General features: G+C 46.9%; 1 protein-coding gene across 1 annotated transcript; it reads right to left on the bottom strand.

Annotated features, from left to right (window-relative positions):
* Window positions 1-6,018: 6,018 nt before the first annotated feature.
* Window positions 6,019-13,791, bottom strand: Cbr3 (carbonyl reductase 3). Its single transcript, NM_173047.3, has 3 exons — window positions 13,397-13,791; window positions 11,856-11,963; window positions 6,019-6,682 (listed from the first exon to the last, which is right to left on the bottom strand). Exons 1-3 carry the CDS (start codon window positions 13,683-13,685, stop codon window positions 6,246-6,248), a joined length of 834 nt encoding a protein of 277 aa, NP_766635.1. The 5' UTR covers window positions 13,686-13,791; the 3' UTR covers window positions 6,019-6,245.
* Window positions 13,792-17,526: the final 3,735 nt, after the last annotated feature.

The raw sequence follows: 17,526 nt of genomic DNA, 5'->3' as shown, positions 1-17,526 counted from the left end.
GAAGCTACATGTTACTTCAGCCAAGATCTCTCAGACCTCCAAATCAGACCTTGTAGTCAAAATGTGAGTGCAAACCACCGAACAGATCACTCTGCTTCTGTTACCCTCCCAAACAGCTGCTCACACACCACATCAGCTGCACAGACAGAGCACAGATGGGCCTCAGAGCGGAGCACGCATGAAGAGGAAGAATCAACTCGACGGCGTGATGACCAGCATCTGATGCTGAAGGAAACCACCTTCATGTCTTCACAGACAGTCGTACAATACTAAAACCCAGGAGCTTGTGCTTCAGAGGTATTTGTTATTAGCGATAACTCTTAGAGCATCATTCCTTAGAACTCTCATAACAATATTCCTTATCCGTGTCTGGATGTGTGTGCATATGTCTGTGTGCATGCCCATATGTGTGCATGACGTGGATATGTGTGCAGAGGCCAGAGGGTAAAATCAAATAGCTTCTATCATTCTCTCGCCCATATTTTTGCCGCACAAGCTCCCTCACTGAGGATGGTACTTGCAGATTTGGCGAGACCAGCTAGCCAGCCAGCTCCAAGGCTCCCTTTGTCCCCTCCTCCTTCTGGCACTAGGAATATAGTCCAGTGCTCTGATACCTGGCTTTTAGTGTGAGTGCTAGAGTCCCAAACTGAGGTCATTATGCCTGTGCAGCAAGTCCTTTACCCACTGGCCATCGCCTCTGATGGCCCACACAGCAGAATATCTTTAATATTCTTTCTCTCGCTCTATTGAGATACAACGAATACTGTTTGGATGTAAGGTGTAAAATGTCACGGTGATCTGATACTCCTTGAGAGATGGTAAGTAGTCACCACAGTGAACAAGTGTCCCCTCACGTGGTTGCCATTCTCCTTTCTGGTGACGATAATAACCTTAAGGAACTCTTCTCTGAGCAAATTTCAGGCATTTGGCCCCCAGCTTTCTAAGGCGAAGTTGCTGTGCAGTATAGACCATCACTTCACAGTCCTGAAGGCAGCGGATATGCAACTTGTCGAATTTGGAAAACTAAAAACTTCCCACTCATTATATGTTGACACAAACTCCCGAAATATAAATAACATAACGAAAAAAAAAAACGGGAAGGAAAAGATGGGTTAATTCCTTTCTGATTATAAAAGAAAAGGAGATCCTGAAATTAGAGTCAGTAGAAAAAATACAAGTCAAATTTCAAGCTCCTCTATGTAAAAAGTGGCAAAAAGGCGAAGTACGTGGGAAGGGAGATGCTTTCAGAGTTGCTCCTCAGAGCCAAGGAGTTGGTTTTGCTGAAAGGCTTCATAAACCAGGAGCATCTACAAATAGATAAATAAATAACCACCCTACAAACCACCCCGGGGGACGAACAGAAAGCGTCTTCTGTTCCTAATTAGTAACAGCTTATGGTTGTTAAGTGGGTTTTGAAGCAAACACAGGGAATTTTAAAACATATGCAAATAGTGGCCAAGTAGTTTGGTGGGGTGGCGCAAGACCGTCCTCTCAGCAGTAGGGGAGGAGGCTGAGGTTGAGGCAGAGGAACCAGAGTTGAACGTCAGCCTGGGCTGCACTATGAGGCCATGTCTCAGAGAATAAATAAAGAAGGGCCAGGGGGTGGAAAAAAATGTGAGTTGAAATGGGGTTTTCATTTATGAACTGAGCACAGATAAAGAAGGGGAGAAGAAGATCCAGTGATTTTGAGCAGAGTAAGGTAGCCATTATTACTTATTGTTGGAGACATAGAATTAACAAATGGTGTGGACACAGATAGTAGTATAAAGTAGTGAAAAGCGGGCAGTGGTGGCACATGCCTTTAATCCCAGCACTTGGGAGGCAGAGGCAGGTGGATTTCTGAGTTCGAGGCCAGCCTGGTCTACAGAGTGAGTTCCAGGACAGCCAGGGCTACACAGAGAAACTCTGTCTTGAAAAGCCAAAATAAATAAGTAAATAAATAAGTAAATAATAAAGTAGCAAAAATCAAAATTAATGCCCCAATAGATAAGGCACTATAAATATACACAGATAGCAGGGAATATGAAAAATGTTTAATGCTTTACACGTGAGGAAACTGTAAAGAAGCAATGTCTGAGATGGAACGTAAAAGTTTTGGGTAGTTTGTGATGTATGTGTATCATTGAATATTTTACATATCAACGTGCTATGATGGTTTGTATATGCTTGGCCCAGAGAGTGTCACTATTAGAAGGTGTGGCCTTGTTGGAGAAGGTATGTCACTGTGGTTATGGGCTTAAGACCCTTATCATGGCTGCCTGGAAATTAGTATTCCACTAGCAGCCTTCAGATGAAGATGTAGAACTCTTCTTGAGCTCTGCCTGCCCCATGCCTGCCTAGATGCTGCCATGTTCCTGCCTCCATGATAATGGACTGAACCTCTGAATCTGTAAGCCAGCTCCAAATATATGTTGTCCTTTATAAGAAAACAGAACAAAAAACAAAACAAAACAAAAGGAGCCTAGTGTCCATCTCTAGAGAGTAACCACTGTACCCTCCACCTCCTTAAGCTCAGCCTCTGACCGACAGCATCCATTACTTCCTCTACCTATGTCCCTCTTCCCAGAGGAGCCGGGGTGCAGCTCTGTACCGATGCTGGGCCCGCTTTTCAGCTACTTGTCACTTAAGCAGGTCTCTGTTCTGCTCATCATCATGTATGTTATATCCACACACTGGTACTCTGCTGATTTTCAGTCCATCAAAGTTGCTGCTGAAAGTCTGCAGAAGAAGTCGAAAGGCCAAAGCTGGCATGGTTCATGTGGGTTTACCATACAAACACTGACCCAGAAAACCCGGCAGGTCCTTCTGCCTCACAGAAATAAATATTAAAAGATGTGATTTATTTGCAATATGCTGCATTTAAATCATCCTCTTCTGGATGGGAAATGTATCCAATCTCGATGGGAAATGTATCCGATCTCGATGGGAAATGTATCCGATCTCGATGGGAAATGTATCCGATCTATGGGAAATGTATCCGATCTCGATAGGAAATGTATCCAATCTGAGGACACAACGGTCCAACAGCTTACAAGTCACTCAGGTGAGGTGCATCATCTCCGGTAGGAGGTGGGGAGGTCTTTGTGCTCACAGACAAGCGCCTCAGGAACCAGGAAATGTTGAGCACACAGGGGAAAGATTCAATACCTCGTTGAAGTTAACATCCGATCCGTCTTCCCAGTCCTATGCTCCCAAAATAAGACTCACGCTCAAAATACATTTACAGATACCTTGGCCATATATCTAGGCTCTTCTCTGACTAGGTCACAACTTAGATAACCCAGTTATTTTTTCCCTACATTCTGTCATGTGGCTGGTTACCTGTGCTCAGGTACCCTGCATCCTTCCCCTCACATCTTCCAGGGCAGCTTTCCCTCTTGACTCTATCCCAGAATTCTTTCTCCTCCCAGATGCCCCACCTCCCATTTCCTGCCCAAGCCATAGGCCATAGGCTTTTTAATTGACAGGTGATGCATCCATACAATACACAAAATATTCTTTCTACAATACCTGTTATCCACCCAGAAGGCTGGAGCAGACATGCATTCTAGCTTGGGGACCTTTGCTCTGTCTGGGTAGATAGAGACTTCTCCGGCACTATATCTTCCCTTTGATTCTTAACATAATTTCTTCCTCACTATATAGAACCTATCTTCATGGAATTTCTGAGGGTTTTTGTCAGCAATTCCTCTGGGCTCTGCCCAACAGTTAACTAGCAACAGCTTGCATCTCCAACCACCAGGTACTAGCCAGGAGCGAGGCATATAAGAAGATCTCTATCCCCCCCCAACCCCCCATGCCAAAGTCCCCAGATGGCTTCTTCTCCTCTTTCTCCCTTTCTCTCTCCTCTCTTTTTCTGTTCTTCTCTGTCTTCCTCCTTTCTCTGCCTCCACCCCTTTTCCAGGTCCCCTCCCCATCCCGCCAATAAACCTTTATATTAGGTCTGTCACATAACTGATTCCTTAGGGGGAACACCTTGGCAGACCCTGCTGAAGTGCTCCCTCCTGCCGCACTAGATTCCTGAGATTTATAAAACCCAACAGTTTTGCTGTAGTCACAGCTGGTCTGTATTTATTTTACTTTGTTGCCCACATGGGATTGAGCTAACAGTCACCAGAATAATAATGCTCACCAAATTCTGCTGTGTTTAAAGATGATTTAAATAAACCATTGAGGGCCAAATGCCAGAAGCTGAACCAATACTAGCTACTGAGTGTTGAGCTGGACTCCCAGGGCCTGTCTCTCTACAGCCTGTGATGGTTGCAGAAACCCCTGAAATCCCCCTTAAATTTTTACATTGACAAAGATACCCACGGTTCCTAGAACTATAGCAGAAACCGGATATGGCCATGGTCAGATACCAGGGGCTCTTCATTCAGACAGTCCTGGATGTGCCTTGGCTCTCTGTAGCTGTGCGATCCAGGACAATGTAATTAACATCCCTGAGATTTTATGTCTGCATTTGAAAAATGAGAGTGAATGCAGGCACAGTAGCTCACGCCTGAAATCACAGCACAAGAGGCTGGAGCAGGAGACTGAGCTATGTAGTTCTAGGCCAGCCTGGACTACAGAGTGAATCCCTATCTCAAAAAAACTCCCAAAATTGGGTTGTCATGCAAACCTGAAGACCTGAGTTAGATCCCCAACGTCCACAGTGGTGAGAACCAGTTCCCGAATGTTGGCCTGTGACCGCCACATCTGTGACATGCAGATGTCATGGTTTACTTATGACATATCATTAACACACACACACACATGCATACACATGCACGAATGCATATACAAATGCATGCACACACATGCATCCATAATAAAACATAAATTTTTGGAATTTACTTTTTATATGCAATGTCTACCAAAAAAAAAAAAAACAACAAAAACCCAAACCCAACCCAAATACCCCAAAATGAAAGAACAAGAAGGAAAATGACAATGTCACCAGCGTTCAGAGTCACTGCGCTGGTTCCACAGAGCCATCCATGGTGGTGGGAAACACCAGCATGACACACAGTCTGGTAAGCAGCAGATCTTTAGTTCATGGTTTTGCTTTGCTTTGGATTCCAGGCCCGATTATAGTTTGTCTACAACGCGCCATGGAACATTTTAATGCATTGCTATTACTCGCGTTCCTCTGAGCTGCCAGCAATAGTTTGATTCAACCCAGTTCAGGAAACAAGGAATTTCAGGTACAGACAGCATCTTAGGTGCTCATACTCTCAGGGACTGTTGGAGGCAAGGGAAGGAAGTTAGTCCACTCTGTAACCACGCCTCTTGAGGGCTGACCTGTCACTCCCCACACCCTACACACACTCTGGCTATGGCCTGCCTGGATCTGTCCCTATGATCACCACTGCTGAGGTATGGCCACTCAGCGCTCTAGCCCTAAGCCAGTTCAATCTGGTTTGCTTTCATTAGAGCAAGGTCAAGTCACACACTTTGTCACTCAACCATGGGGATTCAGAGGAGGGGCAGCGAATCCAAGAGCTCTCCTGCCTGTTACAGTTGGCAGGGGTCTCCAAAGCATCGAAGCCCGACATGTGAAGCTGTGATTGGCTCCTGATAGAAGAGGAAGTTGAAATGAAAAGGCCAGACAGTTGACTTCTCCACTTCCTGTCTGTGTTTAAGCAGAAGGGCAATGTTTGGTGATGCCTGGGTGTGGTGTGGTGTGGTGTTCGTCTCCCCCCAACCATAATTCCCAGCAGCAGGGCTCTGGAGGCTGGCTGCAGGGGACACTTGCCTGTGGAAGCTACTCAGAAGCTTGCTGAGACTGTTAATATTGTAGGACCCACAGCCTGGCTGAATGGATGTTGGATTTAGTCAACGAAATAAAGGCAGGCTGGGGAGAAGGGGTAGACAGGCTGGTTGTTAAGAGCACTTGCTGTTCTGCCAGGTGCCTCCCCAAGCACCTATAACTTCAGTTCCAAGGGATCCAACACCACCTCAGGCCTCTATGGGCACCCAGAATGTACATAGTACATGGACACACACACATAAAACAAACAAACAAAAACCAAATAATACATAAAATAAAACAAATCTTTTTAATTTGAAAATCAAAGCAGGCACATTAACTGGTTGAAAACACGATGAGCTGAGAGTGTGGACACAGCGAATTGTTCAGACTGAGTTTGCAGAGCCGCAGATAGGAACGGACCTTCCCCCTTGATGTGGGAAAGAATCAGACCACACCAGGCTGCATTCATCTCTCCCGCTAACGTTTATCAAACAAGCCCCAGAGCAGACGTTCACCAAGTTTGCACAACTTTGTCACGGACTAGCTGGCCGTGAGGTTCAGTGGCATCTGGAGGCAGGAGAGCCAAGTAAACGGGGGTTTCGGCCCCCTCTTCCACGGTCCGGGAGCCCTGGTCCCTCGCCATGTCGGTCTTCACCCATCCCGGGCAGCAGGCATTGAGCAGAATCCTGTCCGCTTTCCTCTTTTCATCCAGCTGCCGGGCCAGGATCCTCGTAAGGACTGTCACCCCCAGCTTCGACACCCCGTAAGCCGAGTCTGGCCAACCTTCCCTCTCATGGACTTCATTTTTTGTATCCTCCACAAACTTTTTCATGAGGTCGACCAGGTCCACCTCGGTAAGTGTGTCACATCGGAACTTTTCCTGAAGATCTTCCCTGCAGTTCTCAAGGGCTTTTAACCCCTGCAGACTGCTGATGTTCACCACTCTACCTGCAACAGACAACGCCAGGAAAGCCCATCACAAAGGGTATTTCAGAAGGTACGGAGGTGTGCACCGCAGTCTCCATGCAGTGTGGGTTTAACTGCTAATAAAACAGAAGGAAAAGCCGCGGAGACAGCTCCACACTAAAGGCTCTTGCCTCTGAGCCGGATGACCTGAGTTCCACTTTTTTTTTTTTTTTAATTTTTAAAAAAGATTTATTTATTCTTTTATGTAGCAACAGTACATTGTTGCTGTTCTCAGACATACCAGAGAGAGCATCCTGCTACAGATGGTTGTGAGCCATCATGCGGTTGCTGGGAACTGAACTCAAGACCTCTGGAAGAGCAGTCAGTGATCTTAACCACTGAGCCATCTCTCCAGCCCCAGAGTTCCATTCTGAGGCTCCAAAGTGGGAGAACTGAGTCCTGTGGTTTGTCCTCTGACATCCACACATGATGCATATAAACACACACACCCCTTCAAATAAATAAATGCATGAACAAATAGCGAGTCTAGAAGACATACAATCTGTGTGTGTGTGTATGTGTGTATGTGTCTGTTTGTGTGTATTCCAAGGGGACAAACACATCTCTACCACTGACCAGGCTTCCCTTCTATAACTATATATATGATATATATTTGCAAACCTTTTTACTATTATGTTTACATGTATACACATATATGTTTGCATATATGTAATAGTAAAAAGTTTAAAAAATGTGCCGTGTCTAAAAATGAATTTAAAATCAAATGCACTCTAAATCTGAGGTTTTTCTGGCAGTGTTCAACAGTTTTGTGTCACGGGACTTTACTGCATCCTTGGTTTCTGAGCACGCACGTGCATTTTAGATGCCATTTTGCTACTAAATGCCACGAAGCACCGTGTAAAACACTTCTACTCAAGTCTGGAACTCGTATGTGGTGACCTGCCGTGGCTTGTTCCTGCACAGGCCAAGTTTCCTGCTCTTACGGAAAAACAACAGATCAATTGCTAGAACCAATGTTTTGACATTTTCCTCCCATCATTCCACAGTCTGTGGGCATCAGGTTGGCGTAACTTTGGACTGAATTATGTTAGAATGTTTCATTCTACAGCACACAAATATCAGGTTAGTGTATCTTTGGACTGTATTATGTTAGAATGTTTCATTCTAAAGACTATTGCTGGAGGTGCTGTCTTAAGATTAGTGAGATGAATTTTGGCTTGAGCTTAGGACAGAATTTCCAAGTACTTTTGAAATGGCCCTAACATACTATCAACATTCTGTAATATGTATTTATGTGAAGAGGTGGTCTTGGTACCAATGGTTGTAAAATAAAAATGTTGATTGAATTTTGGAAAGTGTTGAAGATTTGCTGCATCCTGCAGCACCAATTACTCAACCAGGATCTAAACTTCTATGTAAATAAAGAAGAACTGCATCTCATTAGTATGCAAATTTGCCTTAATCTTAACTGGTAAAATTCTATGTGCTTTTTTTTTTTTTGACAGAGTCTCATGTATCTCAGGTTGTGCTTCAAACTCTCTACAGGCAGCTGAGGGTAACCTTGGATTTCTGATCCTCCTGCCTCCACCTTAGGAGTGCAGGCATTTGCTATCATATCCAATTTATATATTACTAGGAATATATAAACCGAGGACCTCCTCGGTGTGCCAGGCAAGTACCATAACAACTGAGCTACATCCCCAGCTTTAAAAGAATCATTTTAAATGAAATGTCTTGATGGTTCATTATCAGAAAATGTTGGTTTACCAATTTCATATACTTGCTGTTGCATTAAAATTTCCCCCAGAGTGAAAAGGTCACTGGTGGAGAAAGGTTGAGAAGCCTTGCTTTTAAAGATGGTTGCCTCATGGGTCTGCAGATCTGTGGCAGCTGGGGACCACCCAAAAGGAAACTAAAGTACTGCATCAGGGAGGAATCCTTGGGATCACATCTGTTTCATGTTTTCACAACAAAGCCACAAAACAGATACCCAGGGCCCAAGGGCCACCCAAGCCTCAAAGTTAAAAATACCACAGGGGCAAACTCATCCCACTTGCAGGCCAGGATCAGCCTCCTAAGAACTTGCTCAGTCAGGATGGGATGTGCTATGCAAATTGAGATCCTCAGTTCTTCTGGTATCAGCTACCCAGGTTTTCCTTTGTTCAGAACTCTAACTTCCACCTAGCTTGAGCAGATATACCCTTTAGTTGTCATCGTGTCTGTGTTCATTTTTTAAAGCAGTTGTCATGGCAGAAAAGCCTGGAGTATACCCCAGACCAGACCCGGCGTACCTATTGTGACTATCTCTAGAGCCAAGTCACCATGGCAGGTGACAGAATCATCAGGCCGTTTTATTAAAAAAAAAAAAAACAAAAAAACAAAGACAAAACCAAAAACCTCCTCTTTCAACACAAATAATCCCCCTTCTTATCACCTGAATCCCAAGGAACAGTGCCTTGAAGGAGACTTCAGGATGAAGGCTCTCAATTCCCTAGATGTGCAGTTGGCTAGGGCTGTGGGCAGCCACCTCCATCCCTGAGCCTCTCCTAGAAGTGTATCTCTAGTGATAACTTCATCCAAGCCACCCTGGAGGGAGACCCATTCTCCACTCTGGTTCCAACTTCATTAGTCTAAGATACCAGCAACATGACAATGAACCAATTCATGAATATGAGTTAATATTCACATTGGCAAAAGTTCACAGCTACTGAAGAGGCAGTAGGGTTCATAATATGATTCCAGCAATTGGGAGGCTGTGAGTTCAAGGCCAGCTTGGACTATGAAGTTTTAGGTCTGCAAAGTGTATAGAGAATGAAGAGAGGGAGTGAGGGAGAGGGCAGGGAAGACAATAAACACTAACTGTAGGAGCTGCGAGGTGCCTTGGAGGGAGTTCTAATCCACATTATAGGGGGAAGTTATCTTGTGTCCTCTTTGATGCGGGGACACATGTGTGGGAGGTTCTGGAGGGTGATCAAAGATCATCCTATTAACCAGATGGTCCAGCCAGCTCTAAGAGGGACGACACCACACCATCTACCAGCGGCAGCATTGTCTGGCACACATGAGTGTGCATGTGTGTGTGTGTGCACATGCATGCTTGTGCATGTGTGTCTATGTGTGTCTCCATGCATACAGAAACAACTTCCACTTGTTTTTGTTTTTTAAAGAAAGAACAGGCAAGTAGCTCCCTCTAGTGACTTAATTGTTGTTGAAGCTATTTTTTGTCTTGAGTGAGTAAGCAAGACCTAGGATCCTGGAAAGTAAGGTGCTAAAAGCTAAACAGAAAGTATAAGTCCGTGATAGTAAGCACGGTGTCTTTCAGCGAACAGTGTGTAGCCAAGTCACCTGTCCTAGGCAGATGCCCTATCAGTCAGAGATCCCTCAGGGCAGGAAGCTGCAGGCTTGATTAAAGATGGTTCACCTGGTTCTTGCCCCTCCCCCTACCTCTGAGAGCTTTCCTTTAACTTTCAAAATGGCTTGGCTCTCACTTGATGCTGTAATTCTTATTTCAACAGAATGAAGTTTATTCGATCAGGCAATCGGCAGTGAAGGCCAAGCTGGGCTTCTGAGTTCAGGGATCGCAGGTGTGTGCGGGGGGGGGGGGGGGGGGGGGGGGGGGGGGGGGGGAGGGGGGGGGGCTGAGACTTCCTGGGAATCCATCCCACTAAGAAATGAGGGAGGAGTGAGCAGGTGGCGGGCAGGGGTCCAAGTTCAGCTCTCACTACAGTTTTCAGACTGACATTTTCTTACAGATAAGCTGGGATAGGGATGCATGCCTGGGATCCCAGCATCCAGGAAGCAAAGGCAGGGGGAGGCGTCAGAGGTTCAAGGCCAGCCTGGTCTACAAGGCAAATTCAAGGCCAGAAAACACTGTAGAGTTAGATCCTGGTTTAAAAAAAAAAAATAGGGGGGGGGGGCGGGAACCCAATTCTCCTAAATCCTGAGCTAATTCTCTTTCAAAATATTAAGAAAATTAAATTTTTTAATTTCTATTTATTCTATGTGTCTGTATGAGTGTTTTGCCTGTATGTATGTATGTATGTATGTGCACATTGCCCTGTGCCCAAAGAGGTTAGAATAGGGTGTTGGATCCTCTGGAACTGGAGTTACCAATGGCTGTGAGCTATATAGGTGCAGGAAACCATGGGAACTGAGCCCATGTCTTCTGCAAGAGCAACAAGTGCTCTTAATCTCCGAACTCTCTCTCTCTGGCCCTGAACATTATGTTTTTTAAAAACAATAGCCGGGGGCTGGAGAGATGGCTCAGAGGTTAAGAGCACTGACTGCTCTTCCAGAGGTCCTGAGCTCAGTCCCCAGCAACCACATGGTGGCTCACAACCATCTGTAATGAGATCTGATGCCCTCTGCTGGTGAACAGATGCACATACAGGTAGAGTACTCATACATAAAATAAATTAAAGCCTTAAAAAAACAACAACAACAAAACAACAGCGCTTCCCCTCAGAACCACAGTCAATCTCAGAAAAGGGAAATCCCCAGAGAAGTGCCTCTCTCTATCAAGTTGGCCATCTCACACCTTAGAGTCTTTGTTAGAAAATCTCTATCTCCCAGCTCAGCTCCAGGCTCTGTGGATGAAAGGGTCCTCTTGTATATGATGGGCCCAGTTTTTACTACCAGTGCTGGGTATAATGGTGGGCACCCAATAAACATTAGAAGGAAACTAATGATAATTAATAATAAATATTGAACCCTCATGGGCTGGAGGTAAGGTGTTCCCCACAAAAAACTACTTCTTTCGGATTCTCTCAGCTGACAACATTTAGAAAAACACCTTCTCATAAGCTTTTTGTTTGTTTGTTCGTTTGTTTGTTTGACATAAGAAAGGAACAGAAGGACTGTTATAATGGCAGATAAGTCAGGGGTGGGCCCATCCTTGCAATGTCGGGGGCAGGAGGGCAACTCTCTAAGACTGTCACAGACCTTTGGGGCCATGCTGCAGTCTGTGATGGAGGTTGAGCTCATGACACAGACCCCAAGAACTGATCAGTACCACAGGGTTCTGACAACCACAGCCAAAAGGCTCAAGTACAGAGCCAGACACCTTGATAAAATAAGGCAGTTTTTACCCTCCATCTCACAAGCAAATGGCAGCCCTGAGTGGTCCCTGTTGGTTGCCCTATTTGAGGGACCGAGGGCCACTTCCCGAGGGACAGTAGTCCTACTTTGGACTTACCATGTGGTTTCATTATAGGCAGTAACTCAGTGCAGACATTTCTAGTGGCAAAAAAGTTCGTCTTCAGTGTCACCTCAGCTTGAATGTCGAAGGGTGTTGGGTCATCCACTTTGAAAAGCACACAAAAAAAAAAAAAAAAAAAAAAAAGAAAGAAAGAAAGAAAGAAAAGAAAAGAAAAGAAAAGAAAAAAGAATTACATTTTCCTCTGAAACTCGTGTGGCCAAGTTGGATCTCATCACATAACAGCTAAAGGGAAAGTGTACTAACTTTAGGACAGTCTTGCTGAGTGTGGTGATACACACATCTGTAAAGTACACACACACACACCTTTAAACTAGAACTTGATCATTCTAAAGGTCTTAAGAGCATAAGGAAAGAACTTTCTGGTCCACACCTCAAGTTTCTCATCAGCCACGCTCATGTCGCGTCTCAAGAACACTCAGTTTTGATCTTCCTGTCTCAAGCTTGAATAGGGTTCCTGGAGGTTGGGAAAAGATGCTCTGGTGAGGCTGGTGTAAGACCTCAGCTTGTGTGGTGGGGCAGCTGCTGCTCAGATTTGCATACACATGGCCCACATTTAAGTATGAACCTCCAGGGCCATAATTCACCAAACCTTCCATCCGACAACGCTGAGAGTGGCTGAGGTGGTGAGCTCGCCCCTCCCCTTCCCCAAAGCCCACATGCCAGAGTTTGGAAGTGCGGGTACAAGGGTGTCTTGGCTCTCACGCAAGGCGCCTATGGGTGTCCAGGGCCAACTGGAGAGTTTTCGGCTGCACAATAGTCTCCCTCCCTCGTTAGTCTCCGGCTCTCTCAGCATTTTCAGTGAAGCTGGAATGTTTGTTTCAGTTCCAGCACATGGCAACTGGATAATTTTGCTAATTGGACATTTGTTAGAGTAAGCGATCTTGTTTTGTTTTTTTGGGTTTTTTTTCCCCTAAAGGAAGATGATTTCCAAACCGCACTTGCAAGTTTAATAACAAACCTAGTTCCCCGAGGAGGAGGGAAGCAGAGCTCGCTTCCTTTTTGCCAGAGCCTCTCAAAACGCTCCATTAAAGCGGGTAGGAAACCCACTATCGTGCCAGGGCGCTAATTGTGTCCGGGCGACCCATTTCCTGTCCTCAGCAGATATCTACTGGCATCTATGAATTCGCCCTTGTTTCACGCGAAGCGAAAGCTCCAACCCTATTTTTTTGGAAGACCCTTCTCTGAGAAAAGCCTTCGTGCGTGGGACAGAAAGCTGATGAGCTTGACAAGGCGTGGTCCCCTCCCAAGAGACCGGTTTTCTTCCAAACAGGCGCAGCTGAAAGTTCCAAGGAGGGCCTCCGGCGGAGCACAGGCCCGCACAGGCCGCCGGCCGGGTCGGGCATGGAGTGGGGTGCCTGGGCGGGCCCGCACCCGAGTCACCGCACGGGGGAACTCGCCACGCAGAGCGCGAGCCGGGTGCACCCAGGCGGGATGGCGCAGCCTCCGGATCCCAGAGGCTCACTGCCCAGCACCCTCGGAAAACCCCGGGACACCTCCTCCTGGAGCCCCACACCTACTTCTAAAGGCGATGCCCGCGTTGTTGACCAGCACGTTAAGTCCCCCGTACTCCTTGCGCAGAAAGTCGCGCAGCGCACGGATGCTCTGCGGGTCGTCGATGTCCAGCTGGTGGAAGCGTGGGCTCAGGCCCTCCGCCTGCAGCTGCTGCACCGCCGCGCGGCCCCGCGCCTCGTCCCGCGCCGTGAGCACCACGTCCCCGGAGAATTTCCGACACAGGTCACGCGTGATCGCAAAGCCGATGCCTTTGTTAGCCCCAGTTACCAGGGCCACGCGGCTGCAGGACGACATGTCAGAGGGACACACGGACCACCTGATGGCCGGGCCGGCTGGGCAGCGGGTCACGCGTGGTCAAAACCGTGGCGTAGGACTAGATTCTGGGACCCGGCGCTGCGACTGCTAGAGAGCAAGGCCTTGAGAAGCCTGTCCCTCCCCTCTGAGGAGGAGCCGTCTGTTCCCGAAGGGTCCGCCTCCTCCCGCTCGCCTGCCCGCCCGCCCGCCGGCCAGTGTAGAGATCCTGGTTCCGAGCTAAGCAGTGGTCAGGGACAAGCGCTGCTCCCAAAGGAAGGGGTCAGCAGGACTCGTGGCAGTCGGATTGAAACAACTATTTTGGGGAAACTTCAAAAGGAGGAAAACAAATGCTCCGTAATTTTCTTGGGCGAGAACCCGTCGTTCTCTGCAGAATGCAAATGTTTGCTTCTGCGGAACTCGCTCTGAGATTACTTAACACACCCCGCGGTTTGCTCAGGGACTTCAGGGAACAGTGCCTGGGAGTAGACTGAACAGGTGTGGGCGAGCCCTCGCGGCTGGAGGTCTCGGTGCGCCCCCACGTGGGAGAGAAGGCTCATGTTTATCGAACTGTTTTGAGTAGTACGGGAGTCCTCAGTGCCGGTCTTTGGTTTATTCCAAGTGTACTGGGTATGCAGATAGATCTGCATTGGTCTCAGTCTATGCGAGTCATCTCCCAAGGAGATGCTGAACCTACGAACAAAATTCCAGGCGTGTCTAAGTGTGGGCACGCAATCAGACCTCCTCCCTTCTTGGGTGGAATCGAGTCTGTGCTGATCCTACTTGGCTAGGGATTGTGAGGTTGAAGGACAATTAAGTCCTCACTCACAGTGATTCAGCGTTTCCCGAGCTGATCCGGCCAAACTGCCTTAGCCTCTTATTACGGACTCCACCTTCTGTTTCAAATGAGGTGAGGAAGGTGAGCTCTGTGGGGGCCTAGCCTGCCTGTGATGTTAACTTGAGAGGATCTAGGAGACAGACCTCTCTCTCAGCCTGTCTCTGAGGGAGTTTCTCAGTTAGGCTGACTGGGGTAGGAGGCCCACCCTAAGCTCAGTACCGTTCCAGGGACTGGGATGCTGGACTGAATGAAACGGAGAAAGTGAGCTGGGCCAAGGCTGTGGAGCTGGCTCCGTGGGTGAAGGTTATGAGGACTAGAGTTCAAATCCCCGCTCCACACAACGTGGGGCAGTGTGGCTGCTGTGTGACCCCAGAAGCAGGATTTCCGGAGGCGAGCTGATTAGCCAAGTCTGCAAGGTCTGGTTCAAGTGAGAGACCCTGCCTCAAAGAATCAGGAAGAGATGAATAGCAGAAGACATTTGTCAACCTCTGACCTCTGCATACACGGGAACCCCGCCCCCTTCCTCCCAACCCCCACACACAGTTTGACCATCTGTCTTATGCTCATGTGGTTAGGACCCCACAGTGTTGGACTCTCGAACTGTGAGCCAGGATAAACCCGCTCTTAAATCGCTTTTTCTTTGGTTATGTGATCAAGGCAGCAATGGGAGTAACATTTACAGAGTCCGGGACAACTTTTTCTGCTTTCTCTCCTAAAGACCAGTGGGGAGTTCAGAGTGTAGTTCGGTGATGGAGCACTTGCCTAGCATATCCTTGTGAATGAGAATTCCTGAGAAGAAGTTGTGCCTGGCTGTCTACAAGACTCCTGGAAGGAGTTCTGTGCCTGAAGAGACTGAAGGACAGGCTGCTGTGGGGAGACTGGGATTCTGCAGGTTCAGAGGTTAAGTATCTTGGACTAGGTTTAGCTTCTGGAACAACTTCTCCTTGTCAAATCTGAGCCAACATCTCGTGATAATAAATAAAAGCCTCTTAGATGCTACTGACGCGGTGGGACACTGGCTTCCAGCAATCCGAGAGCTAAGAATGTCCTGAGGTAGCATCTTGGGCCCACAGAACAGCTCCGTCTCACTGTACCTGCCTCTCTGCTGTGCCCATCCATGGATTTCAAAGATTCATGACATCCTCTGGGAAACTATAAAACCCTCGGGAAAGTGCTTCTGAGTTGGAACATAAATTGGGGATCCTAATTCTGTGTTTCCAGGCCGTGGTCACTCAAAATGCCCCCAGGATAAATTTCTTTAGGATCAGAGCTGAGAGCAGGTGGTGGTGGTGCATGCCTTTATTTCCAGCAATTGGAAGGCATGGGCAGGCAGATCTCTGACTTTAAGGTTGGCTTAGTCTACAAATTGAGTTCCAGGACAGCCAGGGAGGGTTACACAGAGAAACCTTGCCTGGAAAAACAAACAAGCAAAACCCCAAACCAACCAAACAAAAAGGGTGAGAGCTGTGGCTTTTATGTCAATGCCTGGGGGGAAATGGAGACCTGTGTTAAGTCCATACTCTGAGGCTGGTGAGATTGCTGTGTTGTGGACATCCAGCAGCAAGGATTTCATAGGACACCAGGACACCTCTCAAGTAGGAAGTTGTTGGTGAGGGTGTGGTTCTCTGTGATTATTAAACAAAGGGGGAAGGCACTTGTCACCAAGCCTGATGAATTGAGTTTGATCACTGAGGTCAACAAGGTAGAAGGAAAGAATTGACTCTTGCAAGTGATCTGGAACCTACACACACACACACACACACACACACACACACACACACACAGGCACACACACACACACAAGCACACAGAGACATGAAATAAAACAAAATATATATTTTTAAAGGAACATAATACTATTGTTTCTCCTCTCTCCCTCCCTCTTTCCCTCTCTCCCTTCCTCCCTCCTTCCCTCCCTCTTTCCCTCTCTCCCTTCCTCCCTCCTTCCCTCCCTCTTTCCCTCTCTCCCTTCCTCCCTCTTTCCCTCCTCCCAGTCTGTCTCCCTCCCTACTAAGACATGCACTCTTTTGCTGGCCAGCCTGACCATGAGTTCAGCTAAGGATGACCTTGAACTCCCGTCTACATCCTGCTGGAATTATAGGCACTTACCGCACACTGTTTCTGATTTTTCAAATTCTGATACAACCCCGGTGCTTTGTTTGGGAGATAGGGTCCCACTGTGTTGCCCAGGTTGGTCTTGAACTCCTGGTTCAAACAATCCTTCAGTCTCAGCCTCTAGGCGGGGTACTGGGTCCACAGGCACAGACCACCGTCTGGCTTTTCATCCTTCTCTCCCCCTAGTGAGTCTGGCAGAGATTTAACATCTTTAAAAGAAAATTTCCCAAGCAACCAACATTTACTGTTCTTGATCCTCTTTTCTCCATTTCCCCTGATTATTTTTATTTATTTTCTGATTTTTATTTCCTGTTTTTGCCCACTTTGGGCTCAATATACTCATATGTCTCTTGAACTGGAAGCCAAGGTTGCTGGTTTGAGATATTTCCTCTTTTCTAGTTCAGGCAGTATAGTTTACACGTTTCCCTTAAAGTGCTACCTGGTGGCATTTAAATATTGATTTTTGGGGTTGGGTGCTGGAACCAGAGTGCAGTGCAGACATGATTAGCTGCTGAAATACACCATCAGCTCCTTCCAACTTACCTTTTGATACCTTTTTGGACCAATGCTATTTTTTTTTAAAACTTCTTTTAATTCTAACTATTTAGTTAAGGTTCTCTGATGACCTTGCTATGAGCTTTAATAACTCTATTGAAAGCAGAGAATAAACTCTAGTGGCATCTTTTACAAACAGTATCAAACACACTGGGACATAGCAGTGCATGCCCTGTAGGTTGCCAAGGGAGGAGAATGAGGCAGGGGAGTGACTTCAGATCAAGAGTTTAAGACCAGCCTGGGCAAGTCAGTAAAGCAGTGTTTTCTTTCATTCTTTGTCCTCCCAAGTCCCGTGCTTTGCCCCCTGGTATGCTCTGGATCTTCATCCTCCTGTCT

The sequence above is a fragment of the Mus musculus genome, chromosome 16 (assembly GCF_000001635.26).
Source record: "Mus musculus strain C57BL/6J chromosome 16, GRCm38.p6 C57BL/6J".
Taxonomy (NCBI): domain Eukaryota; kingdom Metazoa; phylum Chordata; class Mammalia; order Rodentia; family Muridae; genus Mus; species Mus musculus.
This window is presented reverse-complemented; position numbering and strand designations above follow the sequence as displayed.

Bases quoted from the DNA above. Each gene is read 5' to 3' on its own strand.
- Cbr3 (NM_173047.3), bottom strand. From the start codon at position 13,685: ATGTCGTCCTGCAGCCGCGTGGCCCTGGTAACTGGGGCTAACAAAGGC. The intron at 11,964-13,396 runs GTAGGTGTGGGG...TGCTTTTCAAAG, and splicing joins CGCGGGCATCGCCTTTAGAA to TGGATGACCCAACACCCTTC. The intron at 6,683-11,855 runs GTAAGTCCAAAG...TGTCTGTTGCAG, and splicing joins GCCTATAATGAAACCACATG to GTAGAGTGGTGAACATCAGC.